Here is a 15,189-nt window from a genome sequence, read left to right as displayed (position 1 = left end):
AATATTTATAGATGGCATCAGAGGAGCTCCACCCGCAGGGAATATCGGCATTTAGTAGAAGAGCAAGTTAGAGTTAGGAGCACCTTGCAGTTTTGTGCCACTGTTTCTGCTCAGTAGGTTAGTTATTATTTATAAAAATCACAGAACCAGCTGATACATTCATAAGCTAATTATTGAAGCAGCTGGGTACACATGGTGCAATATGTCCAAGGCTGTGAAGTATCACAGATTTCTTGGGGCCTGCTGTGGTGAGGGTGCGCTGTTGAAGGCTCCATCCCTTAATCTGATCAGCCAAGCAAACACTTTGTGGGGAAACTAGATTAATAACCCTCTAAATACCATGAATGTGCTTCGTCTTCAAAACTGGGTTCCCTTAAACATGCTATTAGCTCAGCTCCATCAGGGATTTGAGGAAGTTCTCTGGTGCCCTAAGAACAGGGTCTTGTTGCCTACCTCCCTGTGCCAGAAATTAATTTGGTTTGCTTATGTCTGCACACATGATCACACTTGTGTCTAATCCGCTCCCTAATAGCTTCAAGGTCAGGACCTTGCATGTCAGTGGGCAAATTGAGCTCTACACTTCTTAAAGACTGATGGCAGACAGCACACAGTCCATAACGAGGTCTGTAGTTTGTTCTAAGTGGTTGTAATGAGTGCAGATTATAACAGCGCATATAAATCAAATGCGGCAATGAATGTTGTGCGAGACATTCCGAGTATCATAAGTGGAGATACCACTCAGCTGTCACCTGTCTCCTTTCAAGCTGCGGCTTCCCACAATGCAGTTCACTCCTCATGCGGAACAGCAGGTGCTGTCCTCCTGAAGGTCTGGGTATCTCAGAACCTCATCTTTTAACAGATGCAGGTTTTTGTTTTTATTTTCTGTTAAACGATTGGTCTCCATGCTGTAGCCTCCCCTGGGAGATGTTAAACATACCTGTTTGAAACATTTGAAAGAGTTCAGCTGGAGACTTATTCAGATCTGTGAAAAGACAGAGAAATAGGAGCTTACTTTTTCCACAGATGGTTTGTTTTCCATTTCAAGAATTCTTTGCTGTGTACAAAGAAACCCTTGAGGAAACACTTTGGGACTAGGAGGTTTTTAAAAATATAATTTATTTTCTGATAGGGATAAAAATTTAATCGTCTTCAATTTTCGTATATGTTGCACCTTGAAAATCAACCATTACCTGTCTCTCAATTGAGTTGGAAAAAAAGAAATCTATGAAAATACTTGGAAAAACATTTCCAAGCAAATGATTAGATATCTTGTTTTCATTCTTCTTCCTAACCCTCTAACTCTCCCCAGCTCCCAGTTTATTGCAAGAAAAGATCAGGTCTGCACAAATGTGGCCTCTCACTTGTAAAAACAAGGCAGTGTTGTGTTACAGATTAGTTTATAAATCCCCAGTGGCTTCACAGTTCAGTGCCTACAGCTGCTGCAGATGGGCCTGGGTTTTTGTCTCTTTGCGGTGCTGCAGCCGGCAGTTGAAGGAGAAAATGGAATGATCAGGTTATTAACATGGAGGCCGCGAGGAAGAGGCTGCACAATGAGAACAGCTGGTGTTGCTGTCTTGGCTGATGCAGCGGAGATAATCAAATCTTGCCTTTTTTTGGGTAAAGGCAGAAGACACAGTGGAGAGTTAGACAAACAACAGCTTATGATATTATAAGGGGTTTTTATAATGCGTGTCAGGAACTTTCATTGGCTTACAAGTTATGATATAGAATTTGTTGAGGTTCGGGATTTAGTTTTTACAAAGTCGTTTGTGTTTACTTATGCACCTTTTTAGAAAAATTCTTACTCTTGCAGGAGGCGTGATGTGGGACAGTTCTTGTTTTAAAAATTAGCAACGTAGCTTGGAAATGATGGGTTAGAAAGCTACTGGGTAAAATATTTTGACATGAGTCAGTGAGCAATGTTGACAGCATCCTCTGTATTATTTTCATATAATCCATCATTATTTGCATTACATTTTCTTTCTTGTGCAGTTGCAAGAGAACATCCGGATGCCAGAGTTGGGAGGCAGACATTTGCAGGTGTGACCCGTCCGACTGCCTACCTTCCTGCAGGTGTGGTTGAGGCAGGAAGGTGATGGTTAAAAGGGCCTGGAGCCCATGGCATTCAGAGATTAAGCAGGAATACAGTTTTTCATTCTAGCTAAGGTTGTTAGGGAGGAGTTATTGATAATTGTGAGACTTATTTCCTCCTTATTAATACTTAGGTATATTTTCTTCTTTAGAATTTGCCATTTTGCAATACATATTTGTTCATCTTCACTTTTTTCTTGGAATGGAGTACTGTCCAATTGGGTAATTTTTAAAAATTGTTGCTGACCAACATGAATTACTCTTTCTGAGAATTGGATAGCTACAGTCTTCCTTGAGTATCTTTTACAAAGGAACTGTAAATTAATTGAGAATATATTCAATAGGAAGGGTGATAAGATAATTAATAAAGACCAAAGATTCTCAGGTATTGGTGTAACTGTATGCGTGGTCATTGGTTGGTTTTCAGAGTTGTCAGGCTGTATCACTATTTTCCCAGTTTGGTGAGAACAAGTTTGACGTAAAAATATGATAAACCGGTATGGTTACTTGACTGCACTCAAACCCCCCTCTGCTGCTCTGCACTCTGCAGGTTAATTCAAGTGACCTTCTCTGTTTCTAGGGCTGGCTGTGTGAACTGCTCCGCTGGAAGGAGAACCCCAGCCCAGAAAACCGCACCCTCTGGGAGAACCTCTGTACCATCCGTCGCTTCCTGAACCTTCCCCAACACGAGAGGGATGTGATTTATGAGGAGGAATCGAGGCACCATCACAGCGAGCGCATGCAGCACGTGGTCCAGCTTCCCCCTGAGCCAGTGCAGGTGGGTGTCCCCTTCTCCCCCAAACCAGAACAAAGCTGTTGGTGCCAGTAGCCATGAAGGGTCAAAGGGGCACACCACATCACCTCCCCTCGGAAGGTGTCTCATGCCATGTCCCCAAAAACAGAGGGCCCTGTTTTCACAGTGGGCACAGTGTGTGTGTGTGTGCGCATGTGCACACATGCTCTCTCTCTCTCTCTCTCTCTCTCTCACACACACACACACACACACACACACACACACAAATGCCTGAGAGCATTTTACTTGTGGGATTGTGAAGCCAGAGAACTCATGGAGAATTAAATCTCCCAATTAGAAACCATAGTTCATTGTTTCCATCAGTTCATTTTCTAAAGAAAAAACTCTGAAGTAGCCAATGAATTGATCCAAAATTCCTCAAGGAATATTTCATTAGGCTGAGGAAAAGAAATATCCACATGAGCTAGGGAATACCACTGAACTCAGTTGAACCTTTGAGAGAAATTGTGACAGATCTTAGTATTTTTTAGATGAGTTCCTGCTGTGTTTGGTTTCCTGTCTTTTAGAAATCTACCTTCATTTGGGTTGCATGTTTTGTTTGCTTAGATTTTTGCTCTCACTGAGAGAAATAATATTTATTTCTGAGAGTCATTGATCTTAACTACCGACGCTTGCTGTAGCCTAAAGTCAGTTACTTTCGGGAAGAAATATTAATGAAGGTTTCTACGGTTACACCTCTTCGAGTTGTGCCACAAATTGTTTTGTTGGACTGTGAGACTTGTCCTCCTGCCCAGTACCACCAATCCCAACTGCCACCAAAGAGGATCCTGTAAGGCCTGTCTGAATCTCCTTGTGCGTAGCAAGAAGAGGGCCATTGAGGCAGGAGTGCATGCACGTGTGCACATGTGTGTGAAGAATGGGAGATGAGGATGAAGGAAGTGTGGGGCATGGGGTCTTGATCAGAGAGCATAGGAGAGGTGGTAAAGGACACAGTGAAATGCTCTGCCTGAGGTTTCCTGTCTCCTTTCCCCTTGCTCCACCCTCACATCCCCGGGGGAGAAGCCAGAAGCCAGTGGGACCATTATATCACTTTTCATCCAAATATTGACATCTCAGTCAGTGCTCTCATGCTCTCATTGGTCACTTTCCACGGTCATGGAGTGAATCGCCCAGATCATTAGACTCATGAGTTCATAGAGCTATAAACACATGCAGGAGTCTCTTATAATATCCACAGTGAACTCAGAGGGGAGGTAAAGAGGGGTACTTGGTTAATAAGTGGGAGAGCCCACTGTCCAGGCTCTGGATTAGTGCTTGGGTGACTCATTCCCCAGAGATGAGCCCCAAGTCTTACCCTTCAGGACCAGCCTTCCCTCTCTTGTCCTTTCCCGGCTGGGGCCTCATCCAAACACCAGGGCACCTCCTTATCGATAATTAGACCAATGTGCTGAGTCACATGGAGTGGTGGTTTTTAGATTTTGGGATTTAGTAGAAATTAAAATTAAAGAGGGGCACATTGTAGGTTCACCAACCTTTTACTTTAGAAAATAAATTTATTCAAAAAATTCAAGGTGGTGGAAGTAAGAGCAAATACTGAAATGGAATGTACTTTAAAAATGTTACTTTGGCTGAATTAGAAAGACCATTAAAATTAGTTGTTATAAAATATATTTACAAATAAAACTTAATAAAATTGTCTAAGTAAAAAAAAAATTCAATGGGCACTCACATTTGTTATTCATATACTTCATACAATAAAATAACAAACAAATTAATGAAAAGGATAGCCTTAGGCAAAAGATCTTACAAATGTATAAATTCAGTCATATGAAAAACTCACCGTCACCCTTGTTTTTCTCATTTTGATGTGAATTGATCCAAACTTCTGTGTTGAACCAACACAGGGCCAATGACTAGCTTCAGGAAACTACTGACTTTGTGTGGACTTTTCATTCAGGGTCCATCTTAGTCAATCCAAGCAAGCTGGAAACAGAACAGGAGTGAAAAAAAATTGATTTATTATAGACATTAATAGCATTTCTTTTTTATCATAGGATGATGACAAAGTTGAAAATTTAGAGAAGTTTGAGATAAGAATACTAATACCTGTTTTCCATTAAAATGAGGACCTCCCTTCATTTGGATGATGGCTCTTGTATATTCCTGTCTCCACTCTGTCCAGAAATTCTCATCTCTGTGAGGTCCCTGTGTTTAGGTAGCTAAAATGACATTCAACATCATATTTTGTCTTTTAACTCACCATTCTGAGTAAAGTAAATCTTAGAAGCAGACAGCCAATTGATTTATGAGTTTTATTACCTTTTATGTGAGTGTGTCAGAACTAAAGTGTGCTAACAATATTTAATGGCTAAGAGTCAGTCTGTAATTTTCCTTTTTAGTTTTAAGCAGTCTGTGGCTATTAACATTAACTTCTGATATCACTAAGAGAATTCACTTATTTTATAAAAGGTTATTCCTATCACTCTTTCCTCCCTAAAGAGTTTACAAATAAGGTAATTTTCTCTACACTGACTTTGTCTTAGCCATTGACCTTGATCCCATAACAACTGTGAAACTCTCCAATACATCACTTTTTTTTTTTTTTTTATGCCATGCCTGTCTCAGTGACACTGCTTTGAATGCTGTATTTCTCTTTCGTGATATGAAAAGTGAAGAGAACTTGAACTAACCAGCAAAAACTCGTGAGACTAGAGAATAGAGTTAGCACAGCCTCTGTGACTTGGGAAGGACTATATTCAAAAAGGTCCCAGACTACTTAAAAATGTCTGTAATTGTCCAGAAGTTAAGCCATTGGACTCAGGGTTGGGATTCACTTGTGCCTTTGTATCAATTAAAATTTTAGGAAGATATAATTGCTTACATGTTTTAGGAATTTAAAAATTCATATGTCGGTAATACTAGTTTGGTGACGTTACATTTTGTCTAATTAGGCAGAAAACACGCCATTTTTAAATTTAAAAAATTTTTAACCTCTTTATTGGAGTATAATTGCTTTACAACAGTGTGTTAGTTTCTACTTTATAACAAAGTGAATCAACTATACATATACATATATCCCCATATCTCCTCCCTCTTGCATCTCCCTCCCTCCCACCCTCCCTATCCCACCCCTCTAGGTGGTCACAAAGCACCGAGCTGATCTCCCTGTGCTACACGGCTGCTTCCCACTAGCTATCTATTTGACATTTGGCAGTGTATATATGTCCATGCCACTCTCTCACTTCGTCCCAGCTTACCCTTCCCCCTCCTTGTGTCTTCAAGTCCATTCTCTACGTCTGCATCTTTATTGCTGTCCAGCCCCTAGGTTCTTCAGGACCATCTTTTTTCTTTCTTTTTTTTTAGATTCCATATACATGTGTTAGCATACAGTATTTGTTTTTCTCTTTCTGACTTCACTCTGTATGACAGACTCTAGGTCCATCCACCTCACTACAAATAACTCGATTTTGTTTCTTTTTATGGCTGAGTAATATTCCATTGCATGTATGTGCCACATCTTCTTTATCCATTCATCTGTCGATGGACACTTAGGTTGCTTCCATGTCCTGGCTATTGTAAATGGAGCTGCAATGAACATTGTGGTACATGACTCTTTTTTTTTTTTTTTTTTTTTGACTCTTTTTGATTTATGGTTTTCTCAGGGTGTATGCCCAGTAGTGGGATTGCTGGGTTGTATGGTAGTTCTATTTTTAGCTTTTTAAGGAATGTCCATATGTTCTCCATAGTGGCTGTATCAATTTACATTCCCACCAAGAGTGCAAGAGGGTTCCCTTTTCTCCACACCCTCTCCAGCATTTATTGTTTGTAGATTTTTTGATGATGGCCATTCTGACCGGTGTGAGGTGATACCTCATTGTAGTTTTGATTTGCACTTCTCTAATTATTAGTGGAGCACCCTTTCATGTGTTTATTGGCAATCTGTATATCTTCTTTGGAGAAATGTCTATTTAGGTCTTCTGCCCATTTTTGGATTGGGTTGTTTGTTTTTCTGATATTGAACTGCATGAGCTGCGTGTATATTTTGGAGATTAATTCTTTGTCAGTTGCTACATTTGCAAATATTTTCTCCCCTTCTGAGGGTTGTCTTTTCATCTTGTTTATGGTTTCCTTTGCTGTGCAAAAGCTTTTAAGCTTCATTAGGTCCCATTTGTTTATTTTTGTTTTTATTTCCATTTCTCTAGGAGGTGGGTCAAAAAGGATCTTGCTGTGATTTATGTCATAGAGTGTTCTGCCTATGTTTTCCTCTAAAAGTTTGATAGTGTCTGGCCTTACATTTAGGTCTTTAATCCATTTTGAGTTTATTTTTGTGTATGGTGTTAGGAGTGTTCTAACACCATACACAATTTCATTCTTTTACATGTAGCTGTCCAGTTTTCCCAGCACCACTTATTGAAGAGGCTGTCTTTTCTCCATTATATATTCTTGCCTCCTTTATTAAAGATAAGGTGACCATATGTGAGTGGGTTTATCTCTGGCCTTTCTATCCTGTTCCATTGATCTATATTTCTGTTTTAGTGCCAGTACCATACTGTCTTGATTACTGTAGCTTTCTGGTATAGTCTGAAGTCAGGGAGCCTGATTCCTCCAGCTCCGTTTTTCTTTCTCAAGATTGCTTTGGCTATTTGGGGTTTTTGTGTTTCCATACAAATTGTGAAATTTTTTGTTCTAGTTCTGTGAAAAATGTCATTGGTAGTTTGATAGGGATTGAATTGAATCTGTAGATTGCTTTGGGTAGCATAGTCATTTTCACAATGTTGATTCTTCCAATCCAAGAACATGGTATATCCCTCCATCTGTTTGTATTGTCTTTAATTTCTTTCATCAGTGTCTTATAGTTTTCTGCATACAGGTCTTTTGTCTCCTTAGGTTATTAAATTGTTAAGTATGGGTGAAATCAGTGATTATTAAGAGTCTCTGATGATGCAGCATATTAAAATGCACACAGAAGTCCACCCCACTTGTGGTCACAGAAAGGTACCATTTAAATTTCTTTAAGTAGTTAGGGTACGCTATTCCCTAATTTTTCTTAAATTATAAAGATATGAAGTGGTGACCTTTGTGCATAATTACTCACCAGATATAGTCTGTTAAATTAGGGCTCCACAGATGTACTGGATAAAAGAAAGAGCTTGGAATCACCCCCGCCCCATTCAGTGCTTTCTGTGATGTTGAGAAGTCCCTTAGAGTCAGAGCCTCTTTCCTCACAGAAGGAAGGAAAATTTTCTTGCCCTTTGTTTGAACGTAGTTTACTAATTGGTAGTCTTATATTGTATGCAGATGTGTTTCTTTTTTTTAAGCCCATGAAAGGTTTGAAAAATTCAAGCCCACATTTAGAAATTAGGAGATTTCATTTAAAATCTGGATTTCACATAACAATCCAGAAATTCAGAAGATCTGACCCACTGGGCCACATGGCTGGAGCTGACATACTCTATTCAGGGCACACGCTTGCCATCCTGCTGCAGGATCCCCACTGCCCACATGCTGTTTCCATGTGCATATGTCCCATCCACTTTGTTCATTTAGGCTGCTCCTGTCCCGTCACTTTGTCCCAGTGAGGCCAACTTGCCCCGCAAGTCCTACATCCGAAACTGTCACACTAAAGCCACACACGCCTTTGCCCTGTGCTTCTGATTTCTTCCATGGTAGCCATTGTGTGCCATTTATTTTTATAATTTTAACACCTAACAATCCTTGAAATGCGTATTTGATGGAATTTCCCTTCAGGGATGAAGCTAGGTTATAGTTGGGTTTGGGGCCGCTAAGGGGTATAGTCGGCCCCAGAGACTTGGGGGTCCTGGAAGAACGAGATGTTTTTTCCTTGGGAATTCAGGTCTCTCCAGGTGATGTAGATTTGATGTCATATGGGATTATCCCATTTCTCCAGTTTTCTTTCTGATATTCTAAATCTCTTTCAAACCCCCATTTAAGTTCCTGCTGTCTAAAAGGTGATTTTCCAGGCTCTGAACACACTTTGCAAACTAGATTCACCTACACTATGGACCCTCAGTGGGGGCAATATTGCCCCAGGGAGTAAAAATTGATTCTTGGGGGCATAAAAATCTTGTTTACAGTTGTTTATTGCCCTCCAAAGGGACATGGTACATAAAGAGATATTCTGTATATCTGGTATTAAAATTTCATGATGCAGGGAAAATGATTAGGAAAAAATGCCTACAAAGGCTCCTTTGGGGAATAATAATGAAAAATAAATGTTGCAAAATGCTAATATACGTAATATTTCTAGTTCATGTATGGATAGCACAAAGAAGACCAACATAGGTGAGATGAAATGGTATGACAAGCTAAAACATTCCATGAAAAAGGTGAAATAAATTCCATCTTTTACACCAAAAGGTTGGAGACAAAATTATTTCTTGTGGTTGTAGTGATTTTACCCCTAGTGGTTATTATGACCTGAGGCCCTATAGCGAGGGGATATCCTCAACTTAGAATCAAAAACTAGTTAGGTCAGGGTATTCATTATTACCAACTCCATTTTACAATTGGGAAAACTGGAGCAGAGACGAAGAGCCTCGCCTGAAGCCAGGATCGCCAACTGAATGAAAACACAGGCGTTTTTGGCATTCAATCTTTCCTCTGACTTCACTCTCAGTGCAGTAGAGAAGAAAGGACATTGCTCATGCTATGACTAGGTCACTGAGTGGGGTTGATTGGGAAGCATTTGCCAAACTGTTCATGTCTGTGTAGTTTGTGCTTTATTGCTTTATTATATTTCCACCACAGTGTTTCCATGAGTTATTTTGTAAGTTCAGGAATTCTGAGCTTGCTGCTATGTGGTTTCCTGACAAGTACTTGTTTTAAAATTCCATGCCGTACACTGAGTAAGAATGTGAGACCTGGTGGATGACAGCTGACACCAGCTTTGTACTTCAGCTTGTCTGGATTGCCACCCACTCAGGGGATTCTCAGCATTTTCTAAGCTACCGAATCCCTGTGCTGATGTCAACCAGTGGTTCTCAACCAGCGGTGACTTTGCCCCCATGGGATATTTGGCAGTGTCTGGAGACATTTTTGATTACTGTAACTTGGGGATTCTACTGATATCTACTGGGTGGAGGCCAGGGATGCTGTCAAATGTCCCATAATGCACACGACAGCCTCCCCACCAAAGACTTATCTGTTCCACAGTTGTCAATAGTGCTGGGGCTGAGAAACCCATGTAGAAACCCCACCAAGGTTGGGGGGAGCAGTATCTACTTTCACATGTGAGAAACTGAAGCTTAGAGAAGTTTAGTAACCTGCTCAAAGTGGGACCTTAAATCCACATTAGTCTACCTTCAGCGTCTGACTTTTTTCTCTGTGCCAGAAAGAACTGCTAAACATGCAGCAGCCAACGTTCCCTGAATACTTGCCCTTAGCTGTCTGATATTAGGCAGAGCTGTTTATGTACATCATTTAATTTTTAATCATCCTACTGAATAGATCTAGTTTTGTTAGCTTCTTTTTTACAGGATATTCAGTGCTGTGAAACCTGTAGCTCATTGGTGTGATGTCAAAGAACTGATGTGACTGAAATGTTCACTTTTTGTTAAGCTTCTTCGGCATTTTTGTGGTAGCTTTGGAATGTGACTCTCATTGCTAGTGTTTAAGGGTATTTGAAATCTATGATTATGATTAAGCCCTGAGAATTTGATCATAGCTTTCTGCTTCAGCTGTAGGTATATTTTGATTTGTGAATTTGCTTTCAAAAGGACAGTGTCTAAGATTATAAATAAGCTAATTAATTAATCAATTAAGGATGTTTGCAAATTCTTTAACCATGTTACTAGACTTTCTCCCATTTTGGATTCATTCCAAGCACCTATTCAAAGCCTGCTATCTGAATGTGGCTCTAGAGGTTTGAAACTCTACCCTAGTTGTGAGGAAATGTGCAGATAGACACCACCTGCCATTTTAGATGAAGTATTACAGCAGTTGGGTATACGTAGGTCCTCAGTTGGGAAAACTTTGGGAGTCCCTGACCATCAGTCAGGACCCACACTAGCCTTTTTCTTATTAACATTATGCTATCCTGCATGCATTTATTCAACTTGGAGAGCGTTCCTCATTTCTTTGTTACCAGTTAGCCTTTCAGCACATCCAAACTTTTAAATTTGTCACCGGGAATATAGAAAGATTTGGAGGTTATTTACAACTAACTCTTTTTATTCTAGGGCATGGACATTTCTATCTTGGGTTCAGCTTCTTCCAAAGTGTAGTGAACAGGTTTCTCTTGGTGGTGATGTGAAAAAGTTGAATAACCTCCATAGAGTTGCTAGCTGATAGATCGGACATTAGCTATGGCTTTGTTTTCTCTAGAGATTTAAGCAAGTTGCTTGTCTACTTTTTAAATTTAAAGTTTCTTAAAGTAATTTTTTTTCTTTTGCAAGACATAGAAATTCCAGCTTAATTATTGGAGATATATTCAAAGAAATTGAGGGTGAAAGAACTTCATGAAGATCCAGGTGTAGAACTGTGAATATGGGTAGGTTTCTCTGAACCTGGGACTTGTAATTCAGCAGCTACAGTTCATGGATTCACCCCCTCCTTTGCAATCCTGGATATAACATACCCCCTCCCCATATCAGCTTCTTCCTGCTATCAGTCTTTTTCTTTCTGCTATCATCTGATTTACCATTTACTCTATATTTGTCTACCATATGACTTCTGCTTACTATGCATAGTTTCTCTGAATTATAATTCTACCTTCTCAAAACCTTGGCCTGCCCACGTCCTCTGCTCTACCTCATGACTTTTTTGTATGCCTTTATGAAATCCAGCTTCTGTTACCCACTCTTATTTATTACTTTAAATTCTTATAAGAGAGAAATTGGCTGGTCCACCTTATCCCCATGAAGGCAAACTTTCTTGACACTTAATTTCCAACCAGTAATGTGAATGCTTAATTTGGAAGTCACTGCATTTTAGAGAAAGAGCTTTGTTGGGCACAAGGTTAGAATAACCTCAAGGAGCATGGGAAGTAGAAAGCTAGCTGGCTGCAGACCACCTACAGGTAACCTGTGAATGGTATGTCCTTGGGCTGGAAAGTTAAGGCCGTTTAGGAGCCCTGCATTTATCAGGATAGATGGTAGCAGGTATGATTAACAAGTCTAATATAAAACTCTCGTATCAAGGGAGATTCATATGACTTTTTAAATATAAAGTGCTGTGGACATGTAAGCAGTAAGAAACTAATGCCTAAGAGTGATTTTAAGTTTGTGTGTATCCAAAGTATTATGCCTTTATATTTCATTGCAGTTTTTCTAACATTTATTATGTACATCCATGCTTTCAGGCACTGTGCTATAGATCCTGATAGGAATTAAACTTAAAATTTTATAGTACTCTGTTCTGGGTCTGCCTATTTACTGCTTTAAAGCAGGTTCAACATTTTACCAGGCTTATCATTTTAATAATTGGAGTTAGCTTTCTATTTCTCATTCTTCATGAGAATACACTGGTTATTCCAGTATTTTTGCCAAGCAGAGCTTGCCCTATGAGTGCTAAATCTTCACAACACACCACCTTCCAAATTAAACATCCAGGGTTAGCTATTGGTTGGAAGTGAAATGTCAAGCAGCTGGGTTCCACTTCTCCCAGTCTTTTCCTGTCCTGTGGCAGCATAGAGAACCTTGGTTTCCTGAGTAGCTTGCTCTTCCATAATTGCTGTGTTCTTTAAATAATAGTCTAATTGCATTTTTGAGAGGCAGCGCAATCCCTTCAGCTCATGCTGTGGGTTACTTATATACTCCTTGTTTCTCAGATCCTAAAACTGAGTAGAAGGCACTTAGCCCAGTGCCACTCTATAGGTGAAGGGGAGAAGCAGGATTAGCTGTGTCACTCACATCAGGACAAATACTCCTCACTGATATGAGTTTCTGCACTGCTCAGTGCTCAGAAACCACTAACATCACTAATATAAATTACATTTATTTATGTCTGTTTTTAAAGGTTTTGGGACAGCAAGGTACTCCTCATATATACTGTCATATTCTTTTCCTTCTGGTAAAATTAAAGTAAGAATATTATAAAACCTTTAGCACCATGGCCTTTTCTTGATGTTCTGATAGAAAATGAGACTAAACATAATACTTTTGGACATAAAGCTTAGTTGTCTTTTAAAAAATATGTATTGCTATGGAATAGTTAGAGAACGTTCTTGCTATTGTTCTATTGGCCAACTCAGTGTGGCTATTTTCTCCCTCCCTCCCTCCCTACTTCCTTCCTTCCTTTCACTCTCCTTTCTTTCCATAATCTGAAACATCTGAAACACTTTTTTTTTTTAAGCTGAGAGAGCTTAGGGCAATGACTAATAAATTTTGTGATGGGGCAAACTGATTAAATATGAGCAATGTGGAGCAAATTGAGAAAGAGAGGCAAAATAGACCAAGTCAGTGCGTTCACATGCATCCTGCCTTCTTCCCCACCCACAAAAAAAAACAACAATAAACTTAAATTAAGGCACTTGTGGACATTGATGTGTCATTGTCCTAATGAAGGGCCTTGCCATATTTCATCTGTGAGAAGGAAAATACCTTCCTTTATACTTTTATAGATATCTAGCAAAGTCTGGCTTTTGGCAAGGATGATTAAAATTGACAGATAAAACTGTTTTCAGACCCAAGCTGCAGACACAATTGAGAGGTTGCCATTTTTATTCATTTATTCAACAAATATTGGTTGGGTTCTTTCACTGTGTCAGGTAGCATTCTAGGCACCACGTATTTAACAGTACATAAAACAGAATTTCACACATCTAATGAGCAGCTTTCCCCTTTACTCACATATATTGCATTTTTAAACAGACTTCATTTTCCCTCTGGCTGCCTTGCCTTAACCTAGAATTCAGACTACGATTTAGTGGAATCCATAGATTGTATTCCTTTCTCCGATCCCGACCTTGGGTGCCATCTCTGTGCCTCAGTTTTTCCAGCAGTTTCCCGAATGTACTGGGTAATATCTTTAAAACACATAGAGCCTCTCAGAGATGACATTATCTTAAAAAAAATGTTTGAAGATACCAAAGCTAACAGATCTTCTGAGTCTATTCTCTAGAGTCCAAAGAACTTCATCCGTGTGGAGAAGCTCTTCTCTGCAGATGTACGTTTCTGTTGCTTCTGCAAAGACAACGAATACCTTTCATATCAACAATTAACTATGAATGAGAAGCATTCCAGTAGAAATTTTAAGGAGATAGTGAGAAGCAGCTCCCATAGTCCTTGAACAACACATTTTCTGCCACAACAACCTCATTATTAAGAGGGACTAGTTCACACACCTGACCCTCCAGAGGCCCCAGCTTTATCAACACCAATGAGCCAGGTGGTTGGTTCAAAACAATGAATTAGCCCATACCCCAGTGCCAAATAATAAGGTTGCCACTTGGAGAAATCACCCTGGGTGGAGAGAGAGAACATGACCAGGACAAAAAACGAAGTGTCTGTCTGTGTGGTCGGGGTGAAATTAGGGGTGGAGTAGACATGCTTATTATTATCCATCTGTTTTTCATCAAAACTGTCTTTAAAAATGCTACTTGGGTCACTAATCTACATATGCAGTTCTTTGTAAAATTATGTTAATCACTTCTGTAACACATTAGAATCCACAAAGTTGTGAAGATGCAGTGGTGATGTTTTAGTCTCTTTGGTCCAGTATTAAATAAGCATTTACTATCAGCAGCTCTGTACAGGCTCTGATAGACTTAAGGGGGATGAAATTTTCTCTGGTCTTGAGTCGCTTGGAGGCCACCAGGGAAATGAATACAGACTTCTGCAGAACAGGCTATGTATTCGTAGGTTGAGCAGAGATACAGAATTTGCTAAGATCTTAAGACAGTCTTTAATGGGTCCCACATACTGAAAATAATAATGGGTGGTTTTTGTGTTAAGTGATTCAATTCCTGGCATCACGACCTGGAATTCTACCTCTTTCCCTTCTAGATAAGCAAGTAAACAGAAGAGGAAGTATGTATGAATAGTGTCATTGTAGAAGAATAGAATCAGTTCTAATTTACCAAAATCAAAACAAAGGTAAAAACGTAAAACATTTGCAAATTTTACTGTTGATGGTAACGAATTATTTAAAGTGTAGTTCATGACAAATGTGTCATGAACTCCATGATTGAACGACACAGGGTTAAGAACCTAATGATAAATATAACCATTTGATTTTAATTTCGAAAAATCATGATGCCTTGCTCACATAATGGTAGAAACAAACATAAATGATTCTTTTGAAGTCAGCACCTTCTGATTATAATTTTTAAAAGCACATATAAAGTAGATGACTGGGATTTGCTTAAATCTGAGTGTAGTTGAAAA

The 15,189-nt window shown here is 39.4% G+C and overlaps 1 protein-coding gene across 5 annotated transcripts in view; it reads left to right on the top strand.

Annotated features, from left to right (window-relative positions):
- Window positions 1-15,189, top strand: part of SATB2 (SATB homeobox 2) — a 192,684-nt gene that overhangs the window by 152,585 nt on the left and 24,910 nt on the right. For all 5 annotated transcript variants that reach the window (XM_059928421.1, XM_059928420.1, XM_059928422.1 and 2 more), the window contains one exon: window positions 2,672-2,869. In XM_059928421.1, coding sequence (XP_059784404.1) covers window positions 2,672-2,869 — 198 coding nt within the window. The remainder of the gene's footprint in view (window positions 1-2,671; window positions 2,870-15,189) is intronic.

Source organism: Balaenoptera ricei, chromosome 7 (assembly GCF_028023285.1).
Source record: "Balaenoptera ricei isolate mBalRic1 chromosome 7, mBalRic1.hap2, whole genome shotgun sequence".
Lineage (NCBI taxonomy): Eukaryota > Metazoa > Chordata > Mammalia > Artiodactyla > Balaenopteridae > Balaenoptera > Balaenoptera ricei.
This window is presented reverse-complemented; position numbering and strand designations above follow the sequence as displayed.